Source organism: Nematostella vectensis, chromosome 3, assembly GCF_932526225.1.
Source record: "Nematostella vectensis chromosome 3, jaNemVect1.1, whole genome shotgun sequence".
Classification (NCBI taxonomy): domain Eukaryota; kingdom Metazoa; phylum Cnidaria; class Anthozoa; order Actiniaria; family Edwardsiidae; genus Nematostella; species Nematostella vectensis.
This window is the reverse complement of record NC_064036.1, coordinates 7,106,327-7,123,376: the sequence shown is the minus strand read 5'-3', so window position 1 is coordinate 7,123,376 and position 17,050 is coordinate 7,106,327. Positions and strand designations below refer to the sequence as shown.

The following is a 17,050-nucleotide window of genomic DNA, read 5'->3' as shown; positions in this document are numbered from 1 at the left end:
CCTTCAAATCGACCATTAGAAAAATCGGCTTTCTTTAATCTTAGTCTAGCAAAAAATCATTAGCAGGTTGATAGACTTACCTAATCATGCATTTTTGTGAATTTAAAAAAAACAGGTTTTTTTCTAGAAAATTTTGTCTTATCTCGTGTTGTAGTGTTCTTTTTGTATAGCAAATCCTTGGATGGAAAGTATTGGGGTTAAAATAGGTCACGAATTCTTTAATTCTTTTTTAAAATGGAAAAAGGCACGTGGTCTGGGAGGATGGCTCCCCGTTAAAACCAAAAAAAAAAAAAAAAAGAATTCGCAAAGTCGAAATCTGTTCGTTTGTAGTAAGGAGATCAAAATTTAGTTAATGTGTTTCGTTGTTGGCAAAGTCCGTTGTCTGAAAGCGTTAATTGTTGTATTATACATGCCAAATTATTTTCCACCATAGAATACAATGTTTATTGATTCTAATAAAACATTCCATCTTCTTGATAACAACATTTATACTACACTAGGTTGCTTCAATTGACTTTTCGCTGAACTTCAAACATAGTTTTGATAACAAACTTTGTAAACGCAAAATTGGGGAATTGAAATGGTAATTAGTTTTGATTAAGGCAATTTACAGAACGGCAGGGGGTAGGGGTAATCTCCGATCTCCTACGGAATACAAGCCCTGATCGTGATTGCTAGAAAAGTTGAATCGCTTCAAGCGGTTCTGATATTTCAGCCTCCGCTGAGCGTATTATCATTACGTGTTTCTTTTTCAAGGGAAGTGCAAACAAATTCAACATTTACTCTTTTTCAAATTGAATTGTATGTCTGAAAGTTAAAAGCGAATCTTGTGCAAGGTGAGTTGCTTCCATGAAACACATATTTGCTTCTAAAGAAAAAGATGTTTTCTTAAACGCACAAACTATTGCGAGCGCTACTTAGTCTGGACGCTATTAACTCTTGCAGTAAACATATTTATGATGACAGTATTGGCTTAGAAGGTCTCATAGCTTATGTCCTTATGGGAAAAAAGTGCAATAAAACATTAAGAGCTGCTTGAAGATTTTCATTTTTCAGCGCCAGCTGCTAGTTAAGTATCAACGCGAGGTAAAAGCTAGCTTAAAGAAGGGTGCATGCAAACAATGCTTTCCAGTATGCGGGAAAATACAGCTAATGGCTTTCTCAGATCAGTACAACACATACATTAAAAATTGACAAAATGTAGTTCATGTGTTGAGTAAAAAAAAATAATAATAAAATTAAAACGTTGGACAGGTAGGTATTAAGGAACTTGGTCGAAATATACCTGTAAATATACATATACAAACCTTAATTTCTTCTTAAAATATCTTTATCTATATTAAATAAATTTCTCAATTTGGGATTTTAACGAAGGTTCATATTGACACAATATTTGCTTGTTGTAGTACAACTAGTAGTATTCTACATCAACAACCCCAGACAATAGGCTGGCTTGAGCAATAAACATTCGTCTAAAACACTCTCCTAGATTGCGGTTATAACGGTGCTAATGGCAGAAATCTTTCATAGTTTCATCACTAACGAGACAAGGAGTCTCTTTCCTGAATGCCGACCGAGTATCTGAATAGAAATCGAAACATAATTATTTTTCTAAGTGACTAGAAGTTTTAGGAGTTGCCTGGTTTCAATCCTCAAGAGATCTATTTCACATATTTTTTTGTGAGTTTTTATTGGAGACTCTTTCGGGTAACTGTGATTCTGCCGGGGTTTACAGTATTTTGAAATTGTATTATCTGAATATGGTTGAATTACTGTTTTTTTTTTTTTATGCCAGTAAAGCACTTAAGGGAAGTTACGCCATTTTAAGGGAATTTTCTTAAGAGTGGCTTCAGGGCTATACCCGGGGTAAAATCAACACCAAGCAGCATCAGGAAAAAGAGGGAAGAATAATGGATTGCTAAGACTATTTTGTCTTCGCTGTTTCCAAATGCGAAAAACAATAACGTTGTGACATACACAAAGATCACGAATAGACTTAATCGCTCTTAGGAAAAGCTTTTAATCTTGGTTAGCACATTCTCACGGTATTACTGTAAAACTGCTACCGTGTCCTCTCCTATTCAAAAGTGCACATAAAAACACATAGAAAAGAATCTATTGAGAATCATTATCAAGACCGATGTTATTGGCTCCCTGTGGTTATCATATGCACAGGGAGCCATCATCGAGTTGAGTAAAATATAATGAGTGTCACGTTTTTGACCGTGCCATGTTGCGTCACAGGTCCCGCCCTCCGCCCGCCGTCATGTCCAGTGGTGTCGTCCTGTGGAGCATCGCGTACTCGTGCGCAGCGATCATCATTGTCAGCGGTAACTCCCTCGCCATCGCTGCCTTCTTCACCAGCAAGAAACTAATGCGCATGCGCGCAAGCTACTTCCTCGTCAGCCTCGCCGTGGCGGATATGCTAATTGGCATCATAACGATCCCAATGTACATAGCGCTGCTGCATTACCACGTGGTTAGCAAGGAGTACCAAAGCGTGTTTACGGCGGTGGATATCGCGTCGGGTTCCGCGTCGGTCTTCACACTAACGACCATCTCCATAGAACGTCTGTACTCTTTCTGGTTCCCCTTGCATTACAGAGCAAACAACGCCCCGCGCACGTACCTCGGGGTGGTGGCTGGCGTTTGGTGCTTGTCCGGGATTATCACCACCTTGCATATTCTGTACCGATACCACATCATTTCGTATACGCATTTCTTTTACGTGATGATGTCTGCTCTAAGTTTTTGTCTTCTCGCCATGTGTATGGCTTACGTAGGTATCTTCCTTCGTGTGAGAAAGCACTACCGGCAGAATCAATGCGCGCAGCGTAACGAGCGTCGCTTCGTCTACATGTTGTTCACCATCACCGCTCTGTTTGTGGTCACGTGGCTACCATTTCACTTGCTAAACATCGTGAATTTCTTCTGTGACTTTTGCCTCATCAAGTCTCTGCCTCACCAGTTGCTGTTTGCATGCAAGTTTCTGCATTACACCAACTCGCTGGTTAACCCGATCATATACTCGTTTCAAATGCCAGAGTTTAAGAAGACTGTCAAAAGCTTGGTTGGTTGCGCCGCACGAGGTGACGAGTCAAGACGAGTAGAAGAGATACCTCTAGCGCGCATGCGTAAAAGAGATGACGCTGACACGACACAGGTACCGATGTAGCCGCCTACAGAGATGCGTTAACTGGTAAACTCAGAAAAAGGTTTTACGGAAGGTCCGGCAACAGCTGCTAGAAGACGAAACGCAAAATCTGTTCTGGGTAAGGATGGATAGCCCGAGTATCAGGCGATTTTATCTTTCAAAAGCCGGAGAGGAAAATAAAACTACGCCTGACACAAACACTAGACGCGATGCCTGCCGCCCCTTTTCAGGCCGCTGTCAAAAGACATCGGCTGTCAATTGTCAATTGTGACTCACGTGGTAGCACAATCAAATGCCCAAATCAACTTATAAACAGTATTTATGTTAAACAAAATTACAGTGGTGTTATATGCAAGGGTAATAATTTAAGTAACGACGAACATCGAACTTTATGTCAATTTGAATGTTTAAAGAAACTGTAGAGGAAAACGCAAAATAGTTTACGGCGCAAGAGATTTACAGTTTACGTATATGACTGCAGATCCACACATCAATAAATTACTACATATATTCACATTACCAATTTACTAAACAGGGTTTTTTTGTCTAAATAGACAAACTTCTGCTTGAACACAAATTTGATAGATAAGCTCACTCGATCAACTCGCGGGAAGTACCGCAAACAACCCCAAGAATTCTTCGCTCTCACAGCTCCTGGTCTATCCTAGAATTTGACAACTACTTCTAATGATATCCGCCCATATTTGTATCAGGCCCTCTTTTTATTGCTTCTAGGTATATACTTCACAGGGAACGATAAAAGGGCCTGACGCACATACAGGATAAACCAAATTCATTTCACTTTGTACATATTAGAAAGCGAATAGACAGTTTATTAGATTGCAAAAATACATCATAGCAAAATGTAGACATTGTTATAAAGGATACAGGATATATATAGTATAGTAAATTCACATTGTTATTTACAGATAACACGTCTGTAATGGGAGACAAGATAGTTAGCCTCAATTTAGTTTTGCTATCAGGAGATAATATGTATAGTATTGTTCTTGGTAGTCTTTTAAGAAAAAAAAAAAAAAAAAAAAAGGCATCCACTGAGACTCGAACCAGGTACCTTTGCGCTTGTAGTCCAATGCTCTAGCCACTTACTAGACCACTACGGAAATCGGGTGTCATGCACTACTTTCCCGCGGAAAGGGCAAAACTGAAAAAACCACCAATCATGGAAAACATGCTAAAATGCTCATGTTGCGAATATTTTATAATTCAACAATAGTTTTAAGGTTAAATGATTAAATCTCGAAATACACCGAGTTTAAGTTATAATTACGAAGTTTCAAATTTTATTTTGTAGCGAATTATATAAGGAATTTTTATTGACAAAAAATCTCTAAATCTTTGGAAAATAGAAATATAGTTATATGCCGCTATCTTACAATGTTATTGGTTTAAAATCTCGTGCTATTGTATAGATTATCCGAGTAAAGCGAATTTCTGTCTGTGTCTTAGTTTTTCCTTTCTAACTGTTCCACACCAGCTCGCCCCACTCACGTCTCTCGTCCGCGAGCTCAGCTGTACTCTGCTGCCATTGTTTGTTCTCTTGACGCACATTCCTCTCCCCAAGCTGTTTTAGTGGACCCCGCGCCAGTTCAGGGATGCCCTTCCCTCCATGCACCTCTTTCGTCCTCAGGTTCAGCTATACTTTTCTGCCATCGCAGAAGAGTATAGTTATTTTGTTTAATCTCCTCCCGTCACTTGGTTGGGCTAGCTTACGTCACTTGGTTGGGTTAGTTCATGTCACTTGGGTGGGTTAGCTTACGTCACTTGGTTGGGTTAGTTTACGTCACTTGGTTGGGCTAGCTTACGTCACTTAGTTGGGTTAGTTAACGTCACTTGGGTGGGTTAGCTTACGTCACTTGGTTGGGTTAGCTTACGTCACTTGGTTGGGTTAGTTTACGTCACTTGGTTGGGTAAGCTTACGTCACTTGGTTGAGTTAGTTTACGTCACTTGGGTGGGTTAGTTTACGTCATTTTATTGGGTTAGCTTACGTCACTTGGTTGGGTTAGTTTACGTCACTTGGGTGGGTTAGCTTACGTCACTTGGTTGAGTTAGTTTACGTCACTTAGTTGGGTTAGTTAACGTCACTTGGGTGGGTTAGCTTACGTCACTTGGTTGGGTTAGCTTACGTCACTTGGTTGGGTTAGTTTACGTCACTTGGTTGGGTAAGCTTACGTCACTTGGTTGAGTTAGTTTACGTCACTTGGGTGGGTTAGTTTACGTCATTTTATTGGGTTAGCTTACGTCACTTGGTTGGGTTAGTTTACGTCACTTGGGTGGGTTAGCTTACGTCACTTGGTTGAGTTAGTTTACGTCACTTGGGTGGGTTAGTTTACGTCACTTGGGTGGGTTAGCTTACGTCACTTCTTTGGGTTAGTTTACGTCACTTGGGTGGGTTAGCTTAAGTCACTTGGGTGGGTTAGCTTACGTCACTTGGGTGGATTAGTTTTCGTCACTTGGGTGGATTAGCTTACGTCACTTGGGTGGGTTAGCTTACGTCATTTGGTTGGGTTAGTTTACGTCACTTGGGTGGGTTACCTTACGTCATTTGGGTGGGCTAGTTTACGTCACTTGGGTGGATTAGCTTACGTCACTTGGTTGGGTTAGCTTATGTCACTTGAATGGGTTAACGTACGTCACTTGGGTGGGTTACCTTACGTCACTTGGGTGGATTAGTTTTCGTCACTTGGGTGGATTAGCTTACGTCACTTGGTTTGGCTAGTTTACGTCACTTGGGTGGGTTAACGTACGTCACTTGGTTGGGTTAATTTACGTCCATTGGTTGGGTTTAACTTACGTCACTTGGTTGAGTTAGTTTACGTCACTTGGGTGGGTTAGTTTACGTCACTTGGGTGGGTTAGTGTACGTCACTTGGGTGGATAAGCTTACGTCACTTGGTTGGGTTAATTTACGTCACTTGGGTGGATTAGCTTAAGTCACTTGGTTGGGTTAGTTTACGTCACTTGAGTGGGCTATCTCACGTCACTTGTGTGGGCTAATTACTTCACTTTGATATGTTAGCTATGTCACTTGGGTGGGTTAGTAGGTTGTTAACTTTTGTCACTTGTTCACGTCACATGGCTCCCTAAATCACCGAATGCCATATTGCATCAGTAAAGACACAAGCACAGAACAAAATATCGAAAGTGTATTTTATTTCATCTCGTATACCTTAATAATAATAATAATAATAATAATAATAATAATAATAATAATAATAATAATAATAATAATAATAATAATAATAATAAATGTATGTTTAACTAAAATAACTTCCTTTGTAGCGTGCATGCCAAACTTCCCTTTAACATGAGCTATGTTTTATCTGTTTTGTATTTAATAAATAATTCTAATTGACTAAGCTATTCGTTTGGTTGTACCGAACATGATATAGAAAAGGCTTCCAACGGAGCATATTACAGCAGTGATTTGAAATACAACTTGCCAGCTACCAGTAGCATGGAGAATGTACCCCGTGAGATAAACACCAAGTATCCCTAGGGGGGGGGAGAGAGAGTACAAAGATAAGGTTAAAAACGCCTGGGGTAGCAGTTAGACGTCTTACAGTTATGATAAATGCGTTACTCTCTATGAACTATGAACATGACAAAACCCTGTAGATTGTGAGTGGCAAATAAATTACTATAATGATGATATAATACAATAAAAAACATTGTACAAGTTGAGCATCAAACACATTTAGTGTGGAATACATTTAGCAAAGACCATTATTGGACACATTGAGCATTTAACACATTTATGAATTAACACCTTGGGTATTGAACACATTGATCATTGAATAAATTGAGCATTAATCGGGATGAGGAAATTTAACACATAAGTACACAATAAGCTAAGTAACTAACATGTTGCCTAGTAAATTTACTATGGCATATTAAAGAAGCCAAACAAATGCTACACCTACAAAATTTGTATTTAACAGTACTCACCAGGCACTGAAGTGACTGTGTACACAAGCCCTGTAAAAGAAAAACAACAACATTTAGCAGGAGGCATCTAGAGAAAACTTTCAGAGGTAATTTTGTGAATGCAATAGTACTGTATATCATTTCAAATTAATTTTCCAAATTGTCTGTACCTGCTATGGATCCAGCAAAGGTTGGAGACAAGTCCTGAATATTGCAAATCGATCCGCTGGTTGACATGCCCGCCATACTGAATGCCAGTGTCATACAGAATAGAGCCTGCCAGAACTCGTTGACGTACATAGCTAGAAGCAACGCAAAGGCTGCACCGCCCGTACCTAGAGTCTGAAATGATAACCAATAAATTATATAATGTGCAGCAAAGGTTAACAAAGATAGAGTTTGTAGTTTTGCTTATGCAAAAAGTAAGATGAAAAAGTTTCATATGGTTTTCATAGTTTGTTTCACCATTTTCCAAACAACTAAAAAAAAGATACAGTATTACTAGTAATTTATCAAAAACAAATCCCTCCATTTTGTTACCTACCTCGAACAACTTCCTTACGAATGTAAGAGAAAAATCTGGAATAAAATACAGACATTAGTGCCAAAAACAGTACATACAGTAACAAGTGAAGTAAAAATATTTTTTTAAATTTGAGCAACAATACTAAGCCCTCGTCCTTGCATGTTTCCTCAAGTCTGAGTTATTCATGAGTCAGATTCAGGGTCTGACTTCTACTACCATCATAAAAGAACCACATCAATGTGATAATTCTACAATGGCATGGAAACTCTTGTTTACACATTACCTGCTCTTATTAAGGTGTCTGCCAAATGGCCTCCTATGACCTTGCCGAAGAGATTACCAAGATATGGTATCACATTAAAAATCCAGTTCTGAAAGTATAAAAAAAAAATATTAAAACTTAGTTTAAAAGGAATGACTGAAGTTACTACAAAAATGAATTCTTTTAGCTACAGCATAATTGACAAATTCCTGCTCACCCAACTCAACTATGAAGAATATACACCTTATTTTGGGAAGTTTTCTGAAAACTTTTTTTTACACATACAGTACTAAGCCTTAACAAAACATCCACCTTTTCCATAAATCTTAGAATATGAAGTGCCTTAAATAAAACCTGACCTGTGCATCTGGGAAGCTCTCATGGAAATAGGTAGGTAACCATGACGATAAGTTCAGATACATGCAATTGTGACAAAAGTGGACCACCATTATAGCCCTGGAATCAACAAAAGAACATAATAAAAACTATGGAAGACAATTACATTATGGTCTGTGTCTTTAGTCTATATATTGATTCAGTTAGGGGAAGAGGGGGGGGGGGGGAGTTTATATTAATTCCTTTGGGGTGAAAGTTTTATTCATACTCTCAGCCAACAGACTTACGCCTCTGGTTGGGCCAATGATTGGAACCCCCTTCCATTGATTGTTAGTGAAAGGAAATTTCTTACTACCTTTAAAAGTTCTGCACTAAATTCTTTATAACTAAACTTGTAAATACTGTTCCTACTGAAAATTGTTTCATTTAACACTATTGTAAAACCTTATGTAATATTATGTCTTATCATTATATTATCATTATATATGTTTGTAATAATTTAATAATTCTCCGAGAGCCACATATATTATCTAATATATCGATATTAGGTGTCTCTCTCATTAAAATGTCTTGACTAAGAAACAGGATTCTTGTATAATTATATGTACTATATATTTATATTTTAAAAGAACTGAAATATCGAATTGTAAAACATTACATTCATGGAAATCATGTCACTGCTTCCTTTATCACATTTTATCTTACATCCTTGAACCAACACCTTGTCTGCAAATTAAAAATATCCAAACTTACCAGATCCCTGGCTGTCTAATAAGCTTCCCCCATGGCACTATAGTATCCGAAGCTCTCTTTGAAGTTCTCTTCTCTATACTTTCAAATTTCTTCTCTAAACAGAGCCGATCTACACCAGAAGCCTTTTTGTGCAGGAAAAACTGTCGCCAAATTAGGACCCACAAGATAGCTAGACACCCAAAGCTCACGAAGACCCATCTCCAGCCAAGATAGGTCACCATGACAGAACCAATACTGCCAGCTAAGAGGGACCTGTTCGGGGAAAAAATCAATGTTTATTCTGGATGGATGAAACAGCTTGGATTACAGTATCTAGTGATGTCTTCAGTTAAATAACCATGTCCTGGTTATAAACAGCATGTGGAAATACATCAAATACATCAAAACAAGGTTGAAATGGTATATGTTTTACATGCAACATAGTAGTTTCCCTTATGTTTTGAGCATTAACCCTTTGATGGAGAAAAAAAGGAATAACCAAGAAACATTTTGTTTAGGGTTTCTACCACTATGCTTCTACATATGCAGTAGAAAAAAACTTTGGGCACGTGAGCTGTGTCATGCAAAAAAATATCTAAAAACAACCTTTAAATACATAAAATAAATTCAATTGGATATTAACATAAAAATGACAATATTAACATGGACAGGTGTGGGACATACCCTATAGGTCCACCAGCACATACCAGTGACAAACCAAAACTGCTCTCACTAAGCGGTAGGTACTTCCCTAGCAGGCTCCCAATTGACGGAAAAAAAACTCCTACAATAGAATAATAGATTTATGCTATTTATTTTAGATATAATAAACACAAATAACATCTATAAAATGGGTACAGTAACTTTAATTCCACTTTTCACATCAATCCAAAATTATCTGCTTATATAGACCATAAAAAAACATTGCTCAGTCAGAGGGCCTTATATTTAGGAGACCCCCCTTTAAACGGTTAAGAAAATTTAGGAGCCCCTCCCCCCTTCCCCCAATATCTTTCATCCCCCCTCAGGGAATCTAAGTAACACTCCCTAATTCATACATTTCATATAGAGATTTTGGCATGCATGAATTTTTCAGGGTAATTTTTGTTATTGACCCATTAGAAATTAAATTATTTGGTCCCTAATGAAACTCACCCTGGGAAAATCCTAAGCAGACTCTAAGAACCACCACCAATAAAACAGGTGGGGAGTAATAAAGTAATGGAGTTGAGTTGACTGCTAAAGGGATTCCAATCATGCTGACAGCAAATCCAAGCACTGCCCAGGCTAAGACTATTTCCCCGCCATACAAGTCACTCAAAAATCCTCCAGGTAACTGGGTGACAAAGTATCCCCAAAAGAATGAAGATAACACCAGTCCCTGTAACACACACAAAAAAACAACATAAATGTTTTGGTTGTTAATGTTGGAATTTTAAGATAACCTACATATGCATTTTGTGTATGTTAGTGGTTTATCTGAATTACAAAAGCACATAGTTTACACATGAGGTACTTTCACATTTCTACATTTTTGGTACCTTACACAATTAGGATGAATAAAGACTAGAAAATCAAATTTATACAAATAAATAAAGATATGGAGCTATCCACATTTTATTTGAAAATTTGCTGGCAAAACATCCCTGTACTGCCCACTGATCAACTAGTGGGGATGTCCTTGTTTGCTTTGGCTGTACAGGGATCTGTGACCTTTACCATTGATTTAAGGTACAAGAACTTCACTCTTGAGCCAAAAAAACATTATAAAAGTGTTTATGTCCATGAGTTGCCATACAGGTTCCTTTGCAAAACTGATCAGTAATGCCTAGTGCACAATAGCAACATAACAACATGGGAGCGCGCTCTATGATTAGCCCGACATAACGACATGAACATAATGACATAATGAAAAAAAACCATGTTTTTTCTCTTATGTCGTTATGTCCATGTCGTTATGTCGAAGATAAAAGTGAGCGCCCATGTCGTTATGTCGATATGTCGCTAGTGTGCACTAGGCATAAGAGCTAAATAAAATATGCATGGGCTATTCGAACGGATCTGTATCCCTATTTCAATTTTCTATTAGTACAGAAGTTTTAGTTTTTTGCTTTTTTCTTTGAATTAAAATGCAACTAAGAATTCTTATTGCCATAGATATGCTCAGGAGTATCAAGCGATTCAAGCATTAAAGGTTTTAAATATGGGCTTGTGTTATTCCTCAGTACATTATCTAGAGGCTGAATCCGCGACACTTAGAAAACCTCTCTTGGGTGAAACATATTTGCTGCTTTTGCTAGTAGACTATTCGTCTGGTAAAGTATAAAATTCAACAATTTTGCACCAATAACTTGAAAAGAGAATCAAATTCAATTTCATGCATGACCTCGAAAATTTTCAGAATGAGCCCATATTTAAAACTTTTAATGCTTTATTGAAGTTGGGATACAGAACCATACACATACTGTGGCCACTTCATATATAATGAATAATAATGATGATGATGGTGGTGGTGGTGGTGGTGATGGTGGTGGTGATGGCGGTGGTGATGGTGGTGGTGGTGGTGGTGATGATGGTGGTGATGGTGATGGTGGTGGTGATGGTGGTGGTGATGGTGGTGGTGGTGGTGGTGGTGATGGTGGTGGTGATGGTGATGGTGGTGGTGATGGTGGTGGTGATGGTGGTGGTGATGATGGTGGTGATGATGGTGGTGATGATGGTGGTGATGGTGGTGGTGATGGTGGTGGTGATGGTGGTGGTGATGGTGGTAGTGGTGGTGGTGGTGGTGATGGTGGTGGTGGTGGTGATGGTGGTGGTAATGGTGGTGGTGATGGTGGTGGTGATGGTGGTGGTGGTGGTGGTGGTGATGGTGATGGTGATTGTGATGGTGGTGGTGGTGGTGATGGTGGTGGTGGTGATGGTGATGGTGGTGGTGATGGTGGTGGTGATGGTGGTGATGATGGCGGTGATGGTGATGGTGGTGGTGATGCTGATGATGATGCTGATGCTGATGCTGATGATGCTGATGGTGCTGGTGGTGGTGATGGTGATGATGATAATAATAATAATAATAATAATAATAATAATAATAATAATAATAATAATAATAATAATAATAACAAATCTCACTACAGGCTGGCACTCTGTATATACAATTTCATCTATTTTTTTTCTGAAAAAAAAAATATCCATAAAGAGCCTATTTTCTCTATCTTTTGAATGTTCTTAATTGTGTGGACACCAAAGTATGTGAGAATGGTATCACTTTACAAAACTAATACAGTAATAAGTTGTTATCATTTCCTATTTTGCTACAAAAGATCATAACAACAATAACAAACCCCAACAAAGACGGTATGATTCATTCAGATGGACAACTTGCTAGGATATCAATGAATGTAAAGGAAAAGTATCTCGATGTAATCACTGCTTCTTGTCTCGAGACTCTCAACTTACCGATTCTAACTTATCCCAGTCCAATTCTTTGGCAATCGATACGATACACAGAGACATAGAAAGTCTAGTGATGTCCACAAGGGCTGCCGAAAGCATAAGAGCGGTAAGCCATTTGTATCGCTCATTCCGAGGCCAATGAAGAGTGCTTTTCTTTGGAGTTGAAGAACACACAACGTCGGGTAACTCGATCGATGTCCGTGTTGACGACTTCATGCCCAAATTGAAAATCGCAGGATTACTTTTAACGAAGTTTTATATCTACTCTGCAGCATTTATTTCCATCTACCTCATTAGCTACTGAAATTCGAGGTTAAACCCTCTTTTAATTTATCCGGGACATCCACTGAATTGGAAAGTGTAATCAACAACAACAATAAAAACTTCCTTGGATTTCCTTGCTTTTTTTTTCCCTTGCTTGAGAAACAACCCCAACACAATCGCCGTCCAGAACTGACGAATTTATGGTATCGACGAAATCATAAACCGTGTATTGTTCATCGGCTAAAGCTTTGCCGTATAAAGGAGAAGGAGAGCCGTGAGAAGGAGTGGGATAAAATTTCGCAGAGTTTGGCATCACCTTTCGCAATCTACGTGTAACTATGTATCCAGGCCTACACAGGAAACCCATTCAAAATAAATGGCGTAGACTCATTATATTAGTGGGAATACTACTTTTCTTTATCTTCAGTTATAACGATTCTTGGAGACCCACTTTATGAGTATTTTGACTGAAAATTTTATGAAAAATCGTCCTATTTTTGACCTTCCAAGAATCACTGTATCTTTGTCGGATTTCATTCAAACTCAACCAAACTACCAAACGTGATCTTCATATTCATGTTTTCTATATCGGTTCATTTTGTTTTCGACTGAAAAACTCTCGGAGCCTCTGGTTTCCAGCGTGCCCTCGTCGATAGTATTCTTGGGTTGCCTGTGGCAGTGGTCGGGTCGCTAGTTGAGCACGAAATTCAAGATGGTTGACTCTTGAAGAGTCGAAGCTCTAAATTTTGGTTTTGTTAAAAGTTTCCTTCACCCCCGTAAGCTTAGGATGTACTCTCCTAAGAAGTTCGGCGTCAAATACGAACCACCAACCCTGGTTTTATTCTATGTGGACAAAGCGACGGGTAGGTGGAGAAAAGCGGAATTCATTCATCGACCGTTTGCTGTTGTTTTGCTGTTTTGGATCTAAACGCTAAACTAAACTGTTAAACTAAACGCTAATTTCCACATAACATCGAATAAGAAAGTTCCTAGGTTTACTCATATTTATTAAGGAAATAGATTAAGAGTTATTTTATAAAGTTTTCCATTTAAGTTTTCTATTTAATGACGCGCTGTACACCCGAAGCCTGCTGAAGGTCTCACTTTCTCCACAACAGTAAATGCCGTTTGCAGGCCCGTTGCCAACTCGACTGCAAAGTCGGCTCTAATGAAGGGAAATTAAAGTTCTTATAACCTTTCACTTATAGCAGTCTAGCCAAAGGCTTTCAAATTCTGAAAAGGCATTGAGTTTGTTTGAGTTTAGAATTTTCTACAGAGCTTTGAAAATTGACGCTATTTTTTTTACTGCCATTACAGATTGCAAAGCTTTTTGGGAGATTCACAGAAAAAATTCAGCATGAAATGCTGAACAGTTTTTTTACCCCAACCTAATTCCCAAAGTCATTTCCAGGTCAAACAAAGCCAGAATAGTAGTGTAAACAATTTTGGAATCAATTTGGTTTAAAAAAGACAGCATATTGGAGAGCTGTGGTGATTTATTAGAAAATGATTTTCTCATCCAGGCAAAGCCAAACAATAAAAAAATCCCCATGAATCCACCTTGCTTTAAAAAAAATATCCATATGCACAGCACTCAATTATGCCCAAATAGATTTAACCATGTCCTAGGACACTCTCCTGATATGCTTATAGCTGTATTTTTCGATGAAAAAACAAGCAACCATCAAGTTATGCTTGCATTAGCACTCAGATGAGGGGTTAGAGATGGGACTGCAAAGCACTGTTGGAAAGCATGAATACTGCTGACTAGGTGCAGTGGTGTTTGACTTTGACTTTGTAAAAACTCAAAATAGGGGGGTTATGTTAATTTTTTTTTTGTGAATTCATCTCAAAATTAGCCAAGAGTCAATGGGTTAACATTTAGTTGTTTTGTTATTAATTTCAGACAAGCTACACAGGAGGTCAATTCCAGTGCGGAAGTTTGATGGAGATTCAAGGTATTGTAAGCTAGTGTCTTACATCCTTTGTTGTCTGTGTGGCGATTACTGACTGCAGTAGAAAAAATGATGGAACATTTGAAGGGAATTGCAACACACAACCATGGTCACCTGTATATAGTTTTATAAATTTAGTCAACATGGATGCAAGAAATATATTATTTCTAATTGACATTACTACATTCCATGCTCCTTTCAGTTCACCATTAGTAACCCACTAACAACTAGATGATGGTGACATATCAATTTTCCTTTACATTTGCAAGCAAATAATGCTTTCAAACATGCCAGGCCCTAACCAAATATTTGTGAATAGCCATTCTTTCCACTCCTTATAACAAATCACCATGCAAAATTGATGGTTTATTAAGTCTCACATGTTTGAGTTGTTTTTATTTTAGCATACAAAACACTGCTAATGAGCTAAAAAAGAGCTCCCATCATGGCAAGTTCATTGAGGGCATACCACAAAAACAGGTAAAACAAATTTAAAATGGGACAGGTGTTGATTGAAAAGAAATAACAATATTATCATACAGTGTGTGATAATACTTGTTGGTATCCCTTGAAGGTCTGAGAAGTGTGCACAAAGGGCAGAGGGGATGAAGCAAAAATAAGAAAAAGACATTCTGTAATAACTCAAAGCTATATGAACTGCAATGAGACTTTGCAAGCAGTATTCAATAGAATTCAATTTCATTCTTTACATAACATTTACTGTAGATTTACCAAACAAAAGAACACAGCAACAAACTTTTGCAACTCCCTGTGTACTTTCTGTGTGGCTTCTGCAAATCAAGCAACCTTCTAAAACCTTTTTTGTACTTGCTAAGATTGAAAAACTTTTGAAACTCATCCAAGACAAAATAAAGGGCTTGGAACCTAAACCCACTCCAACTGAGAACAAACCAGCTGCCCAAGTTGACCCAGATAAAAACCTTAACAAGTTGGGAGATGATGAATTGAATAAAGTTAAAGCAGCAATGGACATTGACTTTGAAAAGAACAGGATAAGGCCAGGTGATGAAGACTTTGAATATGACAAAGAGGTTGATTTTGGAGATGCAGGGAAAATAGAGTCTGGATGGGATGAAGAAGACGACTACTCTGACCCAGACTTTTGAGATATTAGAGGAATTTGGGATGAACAATTTAAAATACTGTATATATAGATGATAATTGCAGTCTATGGCCTGTAGAAAACGTTTTAGGGGAAATGATTTGGTAAATCTCAAAACTATTTAAATATTTTAATGAATAGAGCCACACCATGAAATGATAACGATGTTATCATAACATTAATTTGTAGGTGGCTTTAAAAGGTAACTTTTTAAAATATTTTAGGCATAGAATGCAGTTGTAAAGTTCTAGCTGGGTATAGGAACCCTGAATTTAGGGAAAGGAACCTTAGAAATATAGGAAAAGGAGACATCTTGTATTCTCTGTGTTCAGTCCAAACTTGCTCTTATTCACGTGTGAGCTTGTGACAGCGTTGTGTTACATAGTGTTACAATGCATGTGTATAATGTTTATGATCACGATGACACAAGGCAACAAGAGATAAAGTATATAATCAGTAAAATAGAAAATGCACACAAATTCCCTAGAGTAAGAAGACCTGTGTGGAAAATACATCAGATATATGTACTTTAAAGGCACATGTCATTGTGTTTTAGCATATATTTTAAAGTGTGTTTTACTAGTTGTTTTTACTTTTTAATCAGTGTATTGACTTAATTTACTGAAAACATTGTCATTTTGAAATATATATCTTACACTTTGAAATAGATTTGAGCAAATTCGTAGTTTGTATTGAATGTGCCGTTGATATATTCATAAAAATGGGATTGAAAAAAAAACATTCATAAAACATTATATCTTTGAAACATGGCTTGTACGTTTATTTTTTACATTTTTACGTGCAATGAATGCTTCTTAGAATATTCATCACTTAGTACACAGCGGCGTAGCCAGGATTTTTAACAGGAGGGGGCCCAAAAGGCCCTTTCAAGCCATTTTCTCCTGTATTTTAGATAATGTCTCTTACATTTACTGTATTTTTGGCTGCTAGAAGGGGGGGAGGGGGTGGGATGGGCCCCCTGGGTCACCCCCTGGCTATGCACCTGGTACCTCCTTTCCATGCAAGACATGAAGTGTATATAGAACCGTGTCCATTGCTGGCCATTAAACAGTCAACATTGCTGGAGCAGTGCCGCAGCACCTGCTGGCGCTCTTTGTACACCATGTTGCTTGCTGTTGTGAGTTAGTTTGCCAACATAGCAGGCCCGTACCCAGGTGGGGTCCAGGGGGTGCAAACTCACCCCTCCATCCCCCCACAACGACCGAAGGTCCACTTTCGGTTCCCAATGGACGTGCTATTTGTAGACAAAACTATAAAGCGTACAGTAAGCTAGATC

General features: G+C 38.2%; 3 protein-coding genes across 3 annotated transcripts; 2 read left to right on the top strand and 1 right to left on the bottom strand.

Annotated features, from left to right (window-relative positions):
* Window positions 1-4: 4 nt before the first annotated feature.
* On the top strand, window positions 5-4,616 carry LOC5513623 (5-hydroxytryptamine receptor 6). The gene is made up of 2 exons (XM_032383198.2): window positions 5-836; window positions 2,245-4,616. Exon 2 carries the CDS (start codon window positions 2,267-2,269, stop codon window positions 3,173-3,175), a length of 909 nt encoding a protein of 302 aa, XP_032239089.1. The 5' UTR covers window positions 5-836; window positions 2,245-2,266; the 3' UTR covers window positions 3,176-4,616.
* Window positions 4,617-6,508: 1,892 nt separating this feature from the next.
* On the bottom strand, window positions 6,509-13,029 carry LOC5513621 (solute carrier family 17 member 9). The gene is made up of 10 exons (XM_048724996.1): window positions 12,415-13,029; window positions 10,114-10,339; window positions 9,643-9,742; window positions 8,980-9,231; window positions 8,250-8,346; window positions 7,912-7,999; window positions 7,647-7,681; window positions 7,273-7,444; window positions 7,124-7,153; window positions 6,509-6,670 (listed from the first exon to the last, which is right to left on the bottom strand). Exons 1-10 carry the CDS (start codon window positions 12,625-12,627, stop codon window positions 6,531-6,533), a joined length of 1,353 nt encoding a protein of 450 aa, XP_048580953.1. The 5' UTR covers window positions 12,628-13,029; the 3' UTR covers window positions 6,509-6,530.
* Window positions 13,030-13,341: 312 nt separating this feature from the next.
* LOC5513607 (centrosomal protein of 19 kDa) lies at window positions 13,342-16,519 on the top strand. Its single transcript, XM_001633850.3, has 4 exons — window positions 13,342-13,538; window positions 14,582-14,633; window positions 15,035-15,110; window positions 15,467-16,519. The coding sequence occupies exons 1-4, from the start codon at window positions 13,463-13,465 to the stop codon at window positions 15,755-15,757; spliced, it is 495 nt and encodes a 164-aa protein (XP_001633900.2). The 5' UTR covers window positions 13,342-13,462; the 3' UTR covers window positions 15,758-16,519.
* Window positions 16,520-17,050: the final 531 nt, after the last annotated feature.